The sequence below is a fragment of the Ranitomeya imitator genome, chromosome 5 (genome assembly GCF_032444005.1).
Source record: "Ranitomeya imitator isolate aRanImi1 chromosome 5, aRanImi1.pri, whole genome shotgun sequence".
NCBI lineage: Eukaryota > Metazoa > Chordata > Amphibia > Anura > Dendrobatidae > Ranitomeya > Ranitomeya imitator.
Genome location: NC_091286.1, coordinates 582,089,815 through 582,107,497, shown reverse-complemented (window position 1 = coordinate 582,107,497; position 17,683 = coordinate 582,089,815). Strand labels below are relative to the sequence as shown.

At 46.3% G+C, this 17,683-nt stretch overlaps 1 protein-coding gene across 2 annotated transcripts in view; it reads right to left on the bottom strand.

Annotated features, from left to right (window-relative positions):
- LOC138638520 (galactose-3-O-sulfotransferase 2-like) overlaps positions 1-17,111 on the bottom strand; it is a 132,316-nt gene extending 115,205 nt beyond the window's left edge. For both annotated transcript variants that reach the window (XM_069727890.1, XM_069727891.1), the window contains exon 1: positions 16,981-17,111. In XM_069727890.1, the coding sequence (XP_069583991.1) occupies positions 16,981-17,009 (29 nt within the window). In that variant the 5' untranslated portion in view covers positions 17,010-17,111. The remainder of the gene's footprint in view (positions 1-16,980) is intronic.
- Positions 17,112-17,683: the final 572 nt, after the last annotated feature.

Here is a 17,683-nt window from a genome sequence, read left to right as displayed (position 1 = left end):
TTGCAGAGCCCCTGATGTGGCTAAACAGTAGAAACCCCCCACAAGTGACCCCATTTTGGAAACTAGACCTCGAAAGGAACTTATCTAGATGTGAGGTGAGCACTTTGAACCCCCAAGTGCTTCACAGAAGTTCATAACACAGAGCAGTGAAAATAATAAATACGTTTTCTTTCCTCAAAAATAATTTTTTAGCCCAGAATTTTTTATTTTCCCAAGGGTTACAGGAGAAATTGGACCACAAAAGTTGTTGTCCAGTTTCTCCTGAGTACGCTGATACCCCATGTGTGGGGGTAAACCACTGTTTGGGCACACGTGGGGGCTCAGAAGGGAAGTAGTGACTTTTGAAATGCAGACTTTGATGGAATGGTCTGCGGGCATCACATTGCGTTTGCAGAGCCCCTGGTGTGCCTAAACAGTAGAAACCCCCCACAAGTGACCCCATTTTGGAAACTAGACCCCCAAAGGAACTTATCTAGATGTGTGGTGAGCACTTTCAACCCCCAAGTGCTTTACAGAAGTTTATAACGCAGAGCCGTGAAAATAATAAATACGTTTTCTTTCCTCAAAAATAATTTTTTAGCCCAGAATTTTTTATTTTCCCAAGGGTTACAGGAGAAATTGGACCACAAAAGTTGTTGTCCAGTTTCTCCTGAGTACGCTGATACCCCATGTGTGGGGGTAAACCACTGTTTGGGCACACGTGGGGGCTCAGAAGGGAAGTAGTGACTTTTGAAATGCAGACTTTGATGGAATGGTCTGCGGGCGTCACATTGCGTTTGCAGAGCCCCTGGTGTGCCTAAACAGTAGAAACCCCCCACAAGTGACCCCATTTTGGAAACTAGACCCCCAAAGGAACTTATCTAGATGTGTGGTGAGCACTTTCAACCCCCAAGTGCTTTACAGAAGTTTATAACGCAGAGCCGTGAAAATAATAAATACGTTTTCTTTCCTCAAAAATAATTTTTTAGCCCAGAATTTTTTATTTTCCCAAGGGTTACAGGAGAAATTGGACCACAAAAGTTGTTGTCCAGTTTCTCCTGAGTACGCTGATGCCCCATGTGTGGGGGTAAACCACTGTTTGGGCACACGTGGGGGCTCAGAAGGGAAGTAGTGACTTTTGAAATGCAGACTTTGATGGAATGGTCTGCGGGCGTCACGTTGCGTTTGCAGAGCCCCTGGTGTGCCTAAACAGTAGAAACCCCCCACAAGTGACCCCATTTTGGAAACTAGACCCCCCAAGGAACTTATCTAGATATGTGGTGAGCACTTTGAACCCCCAAGTGCTTCACAGACGTTTACAACGCAGAGCCGTGAAAATAAAAAATCATTTTTCTTTCCTCAAAAATGATGTTTTAGCAAGCAATTTTTTATTTTCTCAAGGGTAACAGGAGAAATTGGACCCCAGTAATTGTTGCGCAGTTTGTCCTGAGTATGCTGGTACCCCATATGTGGGGGTAAACCACTGTTTGGGCACACGTCGGGGTTCGGAAGTGAGGGAGCACCATTTGAATTTTTGAATACAAGATTGGCTGGAATCAATGGTGGCGCCATGTTGCGTTTGGAGACCCCCTGAAGTGCCTAAACAGTGGAAACCCCTCAATTCTACCTCCAACACACCCCTAACCCTTATCCCAACTGTAGCCGTAACCCTAATCACAACCCTAACCCCAACACACCCCTAACCACAACCCTAACCCCAACACACCCCTAAACCTAACCACAACCCTAATTCCAACCCAACTCTAAGGCTATGTGCCAACGTTGCGGATTCGTATGAGATTTTTCAGCATCATTTTTGAAAAATCCGCGGGTAAAAGGCACTGCATTTTACCTGTGGATTTACCGTGGATTTCCAGTGTTTTTTGTGCGGATTTCACCTGTGGATTCCTATTGAGGAACAGGTGTAAAACGCTGCGGAATCCGCACAAAGAATTGGCATGCTGCGGAAAATACAACGCAGCGTTCCCGCGCGGTATTTTCTGCACCATGGGCACAGCGGATTTGGTTTTCCATATGTTTACATGGTACTGTAAACCCGATGGAACACTGCTGCGGATCCGCAGCGGCCAATCCGCACCGTGTGCACATAGCCTAATTCTAAAGGTATGTGCACACGCTGCGGAAAACGCTGCGGATCCGCAGCAGTTTCCCATGAGTTTACAGTTCAATGTGAACCAAAAATCGCTGTACACATGCTGCGGAAAAACTGCACGGAAACGCAGCGGTTTACATTCCGCAGCATGTCACTTCTTTCTGCGGATTCCGCAGCGGTTTTAGAACTGCTCCAATAGAAAATCGCAGTTGTAAAACCGCAGTGAAATGCGCAGAAAAACCGCGGTAAATCCACGATAAATCGGCAGCGGTTTAGCACTGTGGATTTTTCAAATCCGCTGCGGAAAAATCCGCATAGGACCAGAATACGTGTGCACATACCGAAACCCTAACCCTACCCCTACCCCTAACCCTACCCCTACCCCTAACCCTACCCCTACCCCTAACCCTACCCCTACCCCTAACCCTACCCCTAACCCTAACCCTACCCCTAACCCTAACCCTACCCCTAACCCTAACCCTACCCCTAACCCTACCCCTAACCCTAACCCTAGTTCTTACCCCAACCTTAGTGAAAAAAAAAAAATTCTTTATTTTTTTTATTGTCCCTATCTATGGGGGTGACAAAGGGGGGGGTCATTTACTATTTTTTTTATTTTGATCACTGAGATAGGATATATCTCAGTGATCAAAATTCACTCTGGAACGAATCTGCCGGCCGGCAGATTCGGCGGGCGCACTGCACATGCGCCCGCCATTTTGGAAGATGGCGGCGCCCAGGAAAGAAGACGGACGGACCTCGGGCGGCCAGGTAAGTATAAGGGGGGGGAGATCAGGGCACGGGGGGGGCGTCGGAGCACGGGGGGGTGGATCGGATCATGGGGGGGGTGGATCGGAACACGGGAGGGAGGATTGGAGCACGGGGGAGGATTGGAGCACGGGGTGAGGGATCGCTGTGCGGGGGGGGGTGGATCGGAGCACGGGGGGGGGTCGCTGTGTGCGGGGGGGGGGATCGGAGTGCGGGGGGGTTTGATTGCAGCACAGGGGGTGTGATTGGTGCACGGGGAAGCGGACAGGAGGACGGGGGAGCGGAGCACAGGACGGAGGGGAGCGGACTACAGATCGGGGGGCTGGGGGGGCGATCGGAGGAGTGGGGTGGGTGCACATAAGTGTTTCCAGCCATGGCCGATGATATTGCAGCATCGGCCATGGCTGGATTGTAATATTTCACCAGTTTTTTAGGTGAAATATTACAAATCGCTCTGATTGGCAGTTTCACTTTCAACAGCCAATCAGAGCGATCGTAGCCACGAGGGGGTGAAGCCACCCCCCCTGGGCTAAACTACCACTCCCCCTGTCCCTGCAGATCGGGTGAAATGGGAGTTAACCCTTTCACCCGGCCTGCAGGGACGCGATCTTTCCATGACGCATATGCTGCGTCATGGGTCGGAATGGCACCGACTTTCATGACGCAGCGTATGCGTCAAAGGTCGGGAAGGGGTTAAGCTAGCCAGTCTTAGGAGGTATGGCCTCACTCCTGTGATCTTGGCCAGCTTAAAGGGAACCTGTCACCTGAATTTGGCGGGACTGGTTTTGGGTCATATGGGCGGAGTTTTCGGGTGTTTGATTCACCCTTTCCTTACCCGCTGGCTGCATGCTGGCTGCAATATTGGATTGAAGTTCATTCTCTGTCCTCCATAGTACACGCCTGCGCAAAGCAATCTTGCCTTGTGCAGGCGTGTACTATGGAGGACAGAGAATGAACTTCAATCCAATATTGCAGCCAGCAAGCAGCCAGTGGGTAAGGAAAGGGTGGATCAAACACCCGAAGACTCCGCCCATATGACCCAAAACCAGTCCCGCCAAATTCAGGTGACAGGTTCCCTTTAAACCAGTCTTACAAGCTCAATCACAAAGCTTGTAAGCCCTACACATGTCTAGCAGTAGCGGCAACTAACTGTAAATGAAAGGAGAAAAGCGCCAATATTTCAAGGATGTCTGAAAATGTTAAAAAGTAAAGAATTGCAAAATTGTTTGTATTTGCTCATTTCATTAAAAGGGGTTGTCCCGTCTAAGGCTGGGTTCATATTGCATTAAAGGGACACTGTCACCTGAATTTGGAGGGAACAATCTTCAGCCATAGGGGCGGGGTTTTCGGGTGTTTGATTCACCCTTTCCTTACCCGCTGGCTGCATGCTGGCTGCAATATTGGATTGAAGTTCATTCTCTGTCCTCTGTAGTACACACCTGCACAAGGTAATCTTGCCTTGCGCAGGGGTGTACTATGGAGGACAGAGAATGAACTTCAATCCAATATTGCAGCCAGCATACAGCCAGCGGGTAAGGAAAGGGTGAATCAAACATCCGAAAACCCCGCCCCTATGGCTAAAGATTGTTCCCTCCAAATTCAGGTGACAGAGTCCCTTTAATGCAATGTAATGGATGCTTCAGCGCACCCACTGACTGCCATTATGTAGCGCATCGCTAACGCATGTCATAATCGGCATGCGTTAGCGATGTGCCACCATTCTGTGACAGACCCTCGGACGCGGTCTGCAGCATTTCCGGGTCCGTCTGTTGTGAATTCTGTTATCGAACTCCCTCCTGTGGTCATAAATGGTACTTCGGCGAGTTCGGTCCATGGACTCCCTCTGGTGGCTGTGAGTGGAGCTGCTGCTTCTGAGGTTCCTTCCACATGTGACGTAGGTTATTCTTTGGCTGGCTGCTCTATTTAACTCCACTCAGATCGTTACTCCATGCCAGCTGTCAATGTTCTTGTACTGGTTCAGTTCGCTCTTGGATCTTTCTGGTGACCTGTCTACTCCAGCAGAAGCTAAGTTCCTGCTAGTTAATTATTTGTTCATTGTTTCCTTGTCCAGCTGGCTATCATGACTTTTCCTTACTAGCTGGAAGCTCTGGGATGCAGAGTGGCACCTCCGCACCGTGAGTCGGTGCGGAGGTCTTTTTGTACACTCTGCATGGTCTTTTGTAGTTTTTTGTGCTGACTGCAAAGATACCTTTCCTATCCTCAGTCTGTTTAGTAAGTCGGGCCTCCCTTTGCTGAAACCTGTTTCATTTCTGTGTTTGTGACTTTCATCTTAACTCACAGTCAATATATGTGGGGGGCTGCCTTTTCCTTTGGGGAATTTCTCTGAGGCAAGGTAGGCTTTATTTTCTGTCTCTAGGGCTAGCTAGCTCTTAGGCTGTGAAGAGGCGTCTAGGTCATGTTAGGTACGCTCCACGGCTATTTCTAGTTGTGTGATAGGATTAGGGGTTGCGGTCAGCAGAGCTCCCACTTCCCAGAGCTTGTCCTGTGTGAGTTTAACCATCAGGTCGTTCCGGGTGCTCCTAACCACCAGGTCATAACAGTACAGCTGGCCCAAAGTATTAATGTATCTCAATAGAGGGATAAGAGAAGTTCTGAGACCATTTTTTTTTCTCTGCAGTGTTTTTTGTCTTTCTTTTCCCCTAAACCTTTGGGTGGTTCAGGACACAGGTGTAGATATGGACATACAAGGTCTGTCCTCTTGTGTGGATCATCTCACTGCAAGGGTACAAAACATTCAAGATTTTGTGGTTCAGAGTCCGATGTTGGAGCCTGGAATTCCAATTCCTGATTTGTTTTCTGGAGATAGATCTAAGTTCCTGAATTTCAAAAATAATTGTAAACTGTTTCTAGCTTTGAAACCCCGCTCCTCTGGTGACCCCGTTCAACAAGTAAAAATCATTATTTCTTTGTTGCGTGGTGACCCTCAAGACTGGGCATTTTCCCTTGCGCCAGGAGATCCTGCATTGCGGAATGTAGATGCGTTTTTTCTGGCGCTTGGATTGCTTTATGATGAACCGAATTCAGTGGATCAGGCAGAGAAAATCTTGCTGGCTTTGTGTCAGGGTCAGGATGAAGCGGAGGTGTACTGTCAGAAGTTTAGAAAGTGGTCTGTGCTTACTCAGTGGAATGAGTGTGCCCTGGTGGCAATTTTCAGAAAGGGTCTTTCTGAAGCTCTTAAGGATGTCATGGTGGGATTTCCTACGCCTGCTGGTCTGAATGAGTCTATGTCCTTGGCCATTCAGATCGATCGGCGCTTGCGTGAGCGCAAAGCTGTGCACCATTTGGCGGTACTCTCTGAGCATAGGCCTGAGCCTATGCAATGTGATAGAGGCACAGATGATTGGCCTCGGGGAGACCAAAACATCCAACACCGCGGAGACACCATCACGTGTTTCTCAACGCAGACACGTGATGGTGTCTCCGCAGCTTCTTTACTTGCATATGGAATGTGATAGGACTTTGACCAGAGCTGAACGGCAAGAACACAGACGTCGGAATGGGCTGTGTTTTTACTGTGGTGATTCCACTCATGCTATCTCCGATTGTCCTAAGCGCACTAAGCGGTTCGCTAGGTCTCCCACCATTGGTACGGTACAGTCTAAATTTCTTTTGTCCGTTACTCTGATTTGCTCTCTGTCGTCCTATTCTGTTATGGCATTTGTGGATTCAGGCGCTGCCCTGAATTTGATGGACTTGGAGTTTGCCAGGCGCTGCGGTGTTTTCTTGGAGCCCTTGCAGTGTCCTATTCCATTGAGAGGAATTGATGCTACGCCTTTGGCCAAGAATAAGCCTCAGTACTGGACTCAATTGACCATGTGCATGGCTCCTGCACATCAGGAGGATATTCGCTTTTTGGTGTTGCATAATCTGCATGATGTGGTCGTTTTGGGGTTGCCATGGCTACAGGTCCATAATCCAGTATTGGATTGGAAATCTATGTCTGTGTCCGGCTGGGGTTGTCAGGGGGTACATGGTGATGTTCCATTGCTGTCAATTTCCCCTTCCACTCCTTCTAAGGTCCCTGAGTTTTTGTCAGATTACCGGGATGTATTTGAAGAGCCCAAATCCGGTGCCTTACCTCCTCATAGGGATTGCGATTGTGCTATTAATTTGATTCCTGGTAGTAAATTTCCTAAGGGCCGACTGTTTAATTTATCTGTGCCAGAGCACGCCGCTATGCGGAGTTATATAAAGGAATCCTTGGAGAAAGGTCATATTCGCCCATCGTCATCACCGTTGGGAGCAGGGTTCTTTTTTGTGGCCAAGAAGGATGGCTCTTTGAGACCTTGTATTGATTACCGCCTTCTTAAAAAGATCACAGTCAAATTTCAGTACATTTGCCGCTGCTGTCTGATTTGTTTGCTCGGATTAAAGGGGCTAGTTGGTTCACCAAGATAGATCTTCGAGGGGCGTATAATCTTGTGCGAATTAAACAGGGCGATGAATGGAAAACAGCATTTAATACGCCCGAGGGCCATTTTGAGTACCTGGTTATGCCATTCGGGCTTTCTAATGCTCCATCAGTGTTTCAGTCCTTTATGCATGACATCTTCCGAGAGTACCTGGATAGATTCATGATTGTATATTTGGATGATATTTTGGTCTTTTCGGATGATTGGGAGTCTCATGTGAGGCAGGTCAGAATGGTGTTCCAGGTCCTTCGTGCGAATTCCTTGTTTGTGAAGGGGTCGAAATGTCTCTTTGGGGTTCAGAAGGTTTCATTTTGGGGTTTCATTTTTTCCCCTTCCACTATCGAGATGGACCCTGTTAAAGTTCAGGCCATTTATGATTGGACTCAGCCGACATCTGTGAAGAGCTTGCAGAAGTTCCTGGGCTTTGCTAATTTTTACCGTCGCTTCATCGCTAATTTTTCTAGTGTTGCTAAACCGTTGACTGATTTGACCAAGAAAGGTGTTGATGTGGTCAATTGGTCCTCTGCGGCTGTGGAGGATTTTCAGGAGTTGAAGCGTCGTTTTTCTTCTGCCCCTGTGTTGTGCCAGCCAGATGTTTCGCTCCCGTTTCAGGTCGAGGTTGATGCTTCTGAGATTGGAGCAGGGGCTGTTTTGTCGCAAAGAAGTTCTGATGGCTCGGTGATGAAACCATGTGCCATCTTTTCTAGAAAATTCTCGCCTGCTGAGCGCAATTATGATGTTGGCAATCGAGAGTTGTTGGCCATGAAGTGGGCATTCGAGGAGTGGCGACATTGGCTTGAAGGAGCCAAGCATCGCGTGGTGGTCTTGACGGATCACAAGAATTTGACTTATCTCGAGTCTGCCAAACGGTTGAATCCTAGACAGGCTCGATGGTCGCTGTTTTTCTCTCGTTTTGATTTTGTGGTGTCGTACCTTCCGGGCTCTAAGAATGTGAAGGCTGATGCCCTGTCAAGGAGTTTTGTGCCTGACTCTCCGGGTGTTCCTGAGCCGGCGGGTATTCTCAAAGAGGGGGTAATTTTGTCTGCCATCTCCCCTGATTTGCAGCGCGTGCTGCAGAAGTTTCAGGCTGATAGACCTGACTGTTGTCCAGCGGAGAAACTGTTTGTCCCTGATAGATGGACTAGTAGAGTTATCTCTGAGGTTCATTGTTCGGTGTTGGCTGGTCATCCTGGAATCTTTGGTACCAGAGATTTGGTGGCTAGATCCTTTTGGTGGCCTTCTTTATCACGGGATGTGCGTTCTTTTGTGTAGTCCTGTGGGACTTGTACTCGGGCTAAACCCTGCTGTTCTCGTGCCAGTGGGTTGCTTTTGCCCTTGCCGGTCCCGAAGAGGCCCTGTACGCATATTTCCATGGATTTTATTTCAGATCTCCCTGTCTCTCAAAGGATGTCGGTCATTTGGGTGGTTTGTGATCGCTTCTCTAAGATGGTCCATTTGGTACTCTTGTCTAAATTGCCTTCCTCCTCTGATTTGGTGCCATTGTTTTTCCAGCATGTGGTTCGTTTGCATGGCATTCCGGAGAACATCGTCTCGGACAGAGGTTCCCAGTTTGTTTCGAGGTTTTGGCGGTCCTTTTGTGCTAAGATGGGCATTGATTTGTCTTTTTCTTCGGCTTTTCATCCTCAGACAAATGGCCAAACCGAACGAACTAATCAGACTTTGGAAACATATCTTAGATGCTTTGTTTCTGCTGATCAGGATGATTGGGTGTCCTTCTTGTCTTTGGCTGAGTTCGCCCTTAATAATCGGGCCAGCTCGGCTACTTTGGTTTCGCCTTTTTTCTGTAATTCTGGTCTCCATCCTCGTTTCTCTTCAGGGCAGGTTGAGCCTTCGGATTGTACTGGTGTGGATACGGTGGTGGACAGGTTGCAGCAGATTTGGACTCATGTGGTGGACAATTTGACATTGTCCCAGGAAAAGGCTCAACGTTTTGCTAACCGCCGGCGCTGTGTTGGTCCCCGACTTCGTGTTGGGGATTTGGTTTGGTTATCATCTCGTCATGTTCCTATGAAGGTTTCCTCTCCTAAGTTTAAGCCTCGTTTCATTGGTCCGTATAAGATTTCTGAAGTTCTCAATCCTGTGTCATTTCGTTTGGCCCTTCCAGCTTCTTTTGCCATCCATAATGTGTTCCATAGGTCGTTATTGCGGAGATAGGTGGCGCCTATGGTTCCCTCTGTTGATCCTCCTGCCCCGGTGTTGGTCGAGGGGGAGTTGGAGTATGTGGTGGAGAAGATTTTGGATTCTCGTATTTCGAGACGGAAACTCCAGTACCTGGTCAAGTGGAAGGGTTATGGTCAGGAAGATAATTCCTGGGTTTTTGCCTCTGATGTTCATGCTGCCGATCTGGTTCGTGCCTTTCATTTGGCTCATCCTGATCGGCCTGGGGGCTCTGGTGAGGGTTCGGTGACCCCTCCTCAAGGGGGGGTACTGTTGTGAATTCTGTTATCGAACTCCCTCCTGTGGTCATGAATGGTACTTCGGCGAGTTCTGTCCATGGACTCCCTCTGGTGGCTGTGAGTGGAGCTGCTGCTTCTGAGGTTCCTTCCACAGGTGACGTAGGTTATTCTTTGGCTGGCTGCTCTATTTAACTCCACTCAGATCGTTACTCCATGCCAGCTGTCAATGTTCTTGTACTGGTTCAGTTCGCTCTTGGATCTTTCTGGTGACCTGTCTACTCCAGCAGAAGCTAAGTTCCTGCTAGTTAATTATTTGTTCATTGTTTCCTTGTCCAGCTGGCTATCATGATTTTTCCTTACTAGCTGGAAGCTCTGGGATGCACTCACGGTGCGGAGGTCTTTTTGCACACTCTGCGTGGTCTTTTGTAGTTTTTTGTGCTGACCGCAAAGATACCTTTCCTATCCTCAGTCTGTTTAGTAAGTCGGGCCTCCCTTTGCTGAAACCTGTTTCATTTCTGTGTTTGTGACTTTCATCTTAACTCACAGTCAATATATGTGGGGAGCTGCCTTTTCCTTTGGGGAATTTCTCTGAGGCAAGGTAGGCTTTATTTTCTGTCTCTAGGGCTAGCTAGCTCTTAGGCTGTGAAGAGGCGTCTAGGTCGTGTTAGGTACGCTCCACGGCTATTTCTAGTTGTGTGATAGGATTAGGGGTTGCGGTCAGCAGAGCTCCCACTTCCCAGAGCTTGTCCTGTGTGAGTTTAACCATCAGGTTGTTCCGGGTGCTCCTAACCACCAGGTCATAACATCCGTCACCGCTAGCGCAGATGCAAGTTATATGCCTGAGTAGAGACTTCCTCAGGTTCATGGTGCCATAATAATAGATACCCGGTATCCCCAGATTAAGTGTATTGTATTGTGGGTTTTGATCTACTTATACTCAGTGTGCCATCCCAGGGGGTCCCATAATAACACCTCAGCCAATTTACACCTGTTTTCTTACCGTGTTTCCCCGAAAGTAAGACCCTGTCTTACATTAATTTTACCCCAAAAAGTCCCACCCTGTCTTACTTTCGGGGGAGGTCTTACATTAGCCGGAAAAAAAAAATGACAATTTTCAAATTCAGTACAGTACTTAACGTTACACCGTTCAACTGGAAAGCAGACAACAAATCAAAGTACGGTCACAGTAACACACTACGGTACGGTACTGTACGGTAATTGCCGTATACCCTCTGCCTGCATACCATAACAGTGCCGTATCCCACTGCACACAGCCCCATACCCCATAACCGTGCCGTATCCCACTGCACACAGCCCCATACCCTATACAGTACATGTTTCCCTACTTGGTTTTTAAATGCTGGACGTGTTCCTCTGCGGTGCGGCTGTGGGTGCGGAAGGCCTGTGCTGCAGGGAACGCTGTGCCAATCAGCAGGGAAACAGCGGTGACGTGGGGCTGGGGCGGCCAATTACAGCCCGAGCTGCTGGGCCAATCAGCGCTCGAGCCGGGGGCCGGCGGTGACGTGGGGCTGGGGCGGCCAATTACAGCCCGAGCTGCTGGGCCAATCAGCACTCGAGCTGATTGGCCAATCAGCGCTCGAGCAGGGGGCCGGCGGTGACGTGGGGAGCAGGGGCAGCCAATGAGCTGTTGAGCTGGGCGGATTGCGGGGTTAACACGGCGAGTTAACCCCATGAGCGCTGGACCCGCCCAGCTGCACCTGAGGACACCTCTGGAGCCTGGGGACCCAATGGGGGACAGCGGCGGCCCAAAGGTAAGGGCCTTACATTTTACAGCGGCTCCCCCAACCCTGCCTTACATTCGGGGGAGGCCTTACATTGGAGGACCCCCCCAAAACCCCCACCCTGTCTTACTTTCGGGGGGGTCCTACTTTCGGGGAAACAGGGTAGTACCTGATTTGACCTTTTGGACAGGTACATCTATTCTATATCCCCAGTGTAACACACTCATAAAGGGAACCTTGGGATTGGCATGCTGATTTCAACTCTGGCTGAGTGAGTGTATTCAATAAGGGGATTTCAGTCTGTTTCTTTCAAATACTAAATCTCCATCCTACTGTTTTTTTTAGTAAAGACAATATTGGGATTTCTGCCGCAGTCTCGGTTTTTGACCCACTGGATCTTATTAGGACCTCTGGTCATTACACTGTCATAAGGGGCAACACGATGGCTCAGTGGAGAGCACTGCAGCCTTGCAGCGCTGGAGTCCTGGGTACAACATCTGCAAGGAGTTTGTATGTTCTCCCCCGTGTTTGCGTGGGTTTCCTCCGGGTACTCCGATTTCCTCCCACATTCCAAAGACAAACTGATAGGGAATTTAGATTGTGAGCCCCATTGGGGACAGCGATGATAATGTGTGTAAAGTGCTGCGGAATATGTTAGCGCTTTATAAAAATAAAGATTATTATTATAAGAGTAAAAGGGGGATTCATTTAAAGAATCTAAGATTTAAAGGGAAGGTGCCATCAAAAAAAAAATTTTTTTCCAGCAATTGAAAAATTGTAAAGAATTAGTATTTACATTTCCTTAAAAAATATTATCATTTATTTAATTTAGTAAAATATGAAAAATAATTTGAAAAGGTTTGGCATTTCCACTTTTAAACACTAGGGGGAGCAGCTACTGAAATTTGACAAAAACCTAGTGTACAACTAGCTCACATTACTGCACTGCAGTAATTATGGGCGGAGTCTGCTGACGTGTGTGATGTCTCCTCTCCTCCCCTTCTGGTGTTTGCTAAGGGATGAGAGGATTCAGGAACACAGTGTGCAGCCATTTTGTTGGTGATTGCAAAGTTATACTGACAAGTAGACAGTCTCAGAGGATGGCAGGCAGCAAGGATTCTGGGAGATATATGGTGGAGGGAGCAGGGTGACAGCAGCACAAAGTATTTCAGGAGAGTAGTGTGCTGGTCTATGGGGGGCACCATGTTCAGTGCGCGGAGCAGCCAGGGATTATACATAGAGCGCTGTCTTTTATACACATGGATGGACCGTCTGCTCCACAGAAATCCAGGAAACATTTCTGCTGATTGATGGCCTATTCTGATCCAGACATTGCATGCAGACCACATTCCCCTCCTCAGATCCTGTCCTGGCGATGTGTGAAAGTGAGGCGACAGGCGCAGTCGGGGTGACACTGGGGGGAAATGTAGCCATATAGTAACGATAAAAATGAGACCCCTCTCTTCAGCTGCCTCACCAGCCCTCCCCTGACTGCACGTAACTGGAGGTCATGCTGCCCCCTCTATTACCCCAGACCCGCGTGCAGGTGCTCAGCCAGAACCACCATAAAATGGGTCCGCTTTCTGAATATAAAACTGCCATATAGATCACACAAATACCGCCATATAGATCACACATAATACCGCCATATGGATCACACATAAAACCACCATATAATTCTCACATAATACTGCCACATAGATAGATCACACATAATCCCACAATAAAGTTCTCATATAATCCCGTCATATAGTTCTTATATTATTGCACCATACTGATCAAACATAATACAACCATACATATCACATATAATACTGTCATATAGATCACACATAATGCCATCATACAGGTCACACATAATAATTAGCAGCATCAAGTGTGGTCTATATGGCAGCATTATGTAAAAAATATACATTATATGGTGGCATCATGTTTGATCTATATGGCAGCAGTATGTAAAAAATATATATGGCAACATTACGTGCGGTCCATATTACAGTATTATGTAATAGATATATCTGGCGGCATTATGTATGACCTATATGGCATTACTATGTAATAAATATATATGGCAGTATATTTATTATGTAAAGACAGGAAAGTTGTGAGCTATGCCCTTCTGTGACCCCCACAATTATTTTATTTTATTTTTTTTTGGGGGGGGGGGCAATTAGACCTTATGCTATGTCTCCCTTTGATTTGTATGTACGCCCCTGGTGACGATCCTCACAGCTTGTCCTGAAAGACACCAGGCTTGGGGTGTCGGTGAGATTGAGGTGGGTTTCAGGGAGCACGAGATGGGTGTCAGGGGGCACGGGGTGAGTCAGTGAGCTTAGGGTGGGTGTCAGGGCCCAGTCTCAGTCTTTCCTCTTCTGCTCCCTGGATCACTGGTCTCAGACTGCTGCCACCTCCCCTCTGCTCTGCAATGTATAGTAGGAAGATCAGGCAGGAGACCTGAGGAGCTGCAGGACTACAACACTTAGGAGCTCAGTCCTGGCATGCTGGGACTTGTAGTGACACAGCAGCTAGAGCTTGCTGAGTGTCATCACCCCCTGGGGTCTGCTTCCTTGTGCCAACCATAGCCCAAGTGTTAGAACAATATTATTGTGCCAACCATCGCCCACCTCTTTACACTGTGCAGACCTCCCACCTGAGCCATAGGTGAAGCTGCTGCCTGCCTGCACACTGATCCCCCTGCACCATGCACAGCAGGCAGGGAAGGGTTAACCATTACAGGCCAGCCTTGTGCCGCCCCTTGTAACCAGGAGGGATCCCCTGCTGCAGAGAATTGCTCTATTTTTAGAAACATGGAGCTTCGGACTCCAGTGTACACGGACAGTCACTGTGTCATGGTGATGAAGTGCAACACGTCCAGGCTCCAGCCACAAATCAGTGCTGCACAGAAAAGCAGCAGACATAATGCTCCATGTACAGGGAGACACACTGCTGCTGCTGGGTGATTTCCTGCCCCTGGACTGAGGGAGGAAGCTTTCAGCAAGACAGCGCAGGTCGGCAGTGATCGCAGCCTGTACTGTAATACTAAGTACAGACTGTAGACTAAAACGGTAATCTTTAAGCTTATCATACAATAAGTGGCCGAGAGCATGGTCATAATCCACCAAAGAAAACGCTCTCCCAAATATCAAACCATAAAGGTCATATGCACAGGAGTGTCGCTCCTAAATATAAGTATATAACACTAGCGAAAAAAGGGGAGTATCGACACCAAAATATGATAAAAAGGATATACAACTTTTATTAATAAATACATATACAACAAAATAACATATACATAACACAAACATGGGGGACTATGACAACTCCACCATGCGAATAAGAGGGAAAAACCAACCGGTACACAAATGGTAAGGTGTGCCAGCACCTATACGACCTGGGTATATAGTTCGCCGAATACCAAACAAGTCAGGGTTTCCAGGAATATAAAACAATATGTTTTCCTTTCAATATCATATTGGCACTATCTCCAATTCTCTCATGTACTCCCAAGTACGATGTCATATCAAGAAACGGAGACCTCGGAACTTACCCATCATAAGTCTGTGCTGGCGTAGCCTTACCACGACCCCTGACGCGCGTTTCGCGTTGATCGCTTCTTCAAAGGGGAAGAAGCGATCAACGCGAAACGCGCGTCAGGGGTCGTGGTAAGGCTACGCCAGCACAGACTTATGATGGGTAAGTTCCGAGGTCTCCGTTTCTTGATATGACATCGTACTTGGGAGTACATGAGAGAATTGGAGATAGTGCCAATATGATATTGAAAGGAAAACATATTGTTTTATATTCCTGGAAACCCTGACTTGTTTGGTATTCGGCGAACTATATACCCAGGTCGTATAGGTGCTGGCACACCTTACCATTTGTGTACCGGTTGGTTTTTCCCTCTTATTCGCATGGTGGAGTTGTCATAGTCCCCCATGTTTGTGTTATGTATATGTTATTTTGTTGTATATGTATTTATTAATAAAAGTTGTATATCCTTTTTATCATATTTTGGTGTCGATACTCCCCTTTTTTCGCTAGTGTTATATAAGTACAGACTGTGATCACTGCTAATGCTGCAGATACTTACCCCAAACCCTCGCTCCCAGCAGCTTCTCCTCAACATCTTCGGTCATCGTAGCCGAGCCCACAACAAACAAAATGGCCGCGATCTCCTCTCACAGCTGTGACCTAGCAGCTCAGTGTGCGTGTCCAGGTCACAGCTGAGAGGCAGGAGAAGCGGCCTCAGTGAAAGATGCGGTCGGGGTCCGACGGTTGGCCCCTATGCCCATGGTTGCCGTAAGTGAGGAGTGCAAGTGTCGTTCCCAGACACACACACCCCCACTAGTCAAAATGGCAGCCCCCAGTGGCACACACAAATGTCAATAAATAAAAAACTATTAAAGTAGTTAATTTAATTTTGTATTAAAAATAATCGATTGTATAATCAATATTTAATACAAAAATTAAAATCACGGCACCTTCCCTTTAACAAATATTCTGGTCATGGCAGTATAAAAACTTTCACATTTATTAATCTTCAATATTATAACAGTAGCATTCTGCATACAATAAAAGATGACAGACTAGATACAGATATCAGGCCACTCGTTTCTGACCTGCACGGGCCTTAATCATGCCTGTATGGTATTGCTTGACTCACTTGTATATAGATCTGATAGTGACAGCAATGTCCAGTATCAGATACTGTATATACATAATTGTAAAGAAAAGGAAAAGGTTAAAAAAAACAGAAAAAAAGGGAAAAACACATAATCAGAAATTAATCATAAAGAATTTAAATAATTGATGATGTTATTAATAAAGATTAAATCTGATCTGTGGTTTAAACCTTTAGGATGGAAAGAGTTTAACTTTAGAATTCAATAGTCTTCCCTATTACCGGTAAGTAAAGCTCGTCTCCACCTACCATCACACGGTGGTTTATTAGCTCTTTCAATAGCATGTTACTTGATTCTAATATGGAAGATTAGTAAATATGGAAGATTTTATACAAGTGCTGGCGATTTTCTGAGACACAAGTATCATTGGATAGAGCACATTAAACCGTACATAAATTATATTAGGTGAATGAAAATATATTTTTCCACATATTCTGGTTTATTTCTTTATACCTTGTTTCCATATGTGTCGCATTATGGTTTTTATACTTTCAGTCTGAATCTACAATTGTCACATGCCAATAAGAACAGTAAAAATCATTCCATAAACTGTTGTGTCGAGACATTTGACTCGTACTCTATACTGATATTGATTCACTGTTCTGTTCCAGATACAACAAATCACAAAACCTCAGAAGCTCCAGAATTTTAGCCAGCTACTAAACCTTGGACATTTAAGCATACATGTTATATACTATAACTTGTTAAAAAAATTTCATAAATCTTAATTGTGTTGTTTCTGCCGTAAGTGCTCGGATCACTGAAAACGTCATTCAGATTAATGCTGTAGATGCTGATGTAACGATTCTGCTGTGTGATCATACGATAAGGAGTTAATACATTTACCTGGGTCTTGTCTTCCAGCCCGGCTCCATAATTGTGCAATTAGAAAATGACAGTTCCACTCACTTTGTTGTTTTTGTCTGTCACATTTTCTTTTGAACTCTATTCTTATATCTCCGCTGATTTTCCGTAGGATCACTCCACCCCTTGACTGAATATAGCTCATTGTCAAAATGCCACCATAACTAAACAATGAACACAATATAAAAATTAATGATTAACTTTATTACAAAAATCATAAGCCTAAAGCACCATATACCTATACTGCATATTTCAAAATGGAGGAATTCCCAACTTATATATAGATATTTATTTAAGCGCAACTATATCTTATTTTTTAAATATATCTGAGTCCTTAGTATGCTATGGGAGCATGGCCTTATATGTTTGCATATAGGAAGCAGCAGCCACTTATAGACAGTACAGAGAAATTAGGGCACTATCAGCACTCCTGCGATTTTGAACAAAAATTAGCGAATCATTTGAAATTCAGTTTTGCAGGCCTCGACAAATTTTTCCAAAATATTTCATTTGTAGCAAATATATTCCCCCCAAATTGGATTACTGAAAACCTTTCATTGCCTGAAAACAATTACGGTAATTGCAGTTTTGAGTCCTGTTATTCAGTCTTATTAATGTCAGTGACGTCAACCTATCTGGCTAAGGCCGGTTTCACACGTCAGTGGCTCCGGTACGTGAGGTGACA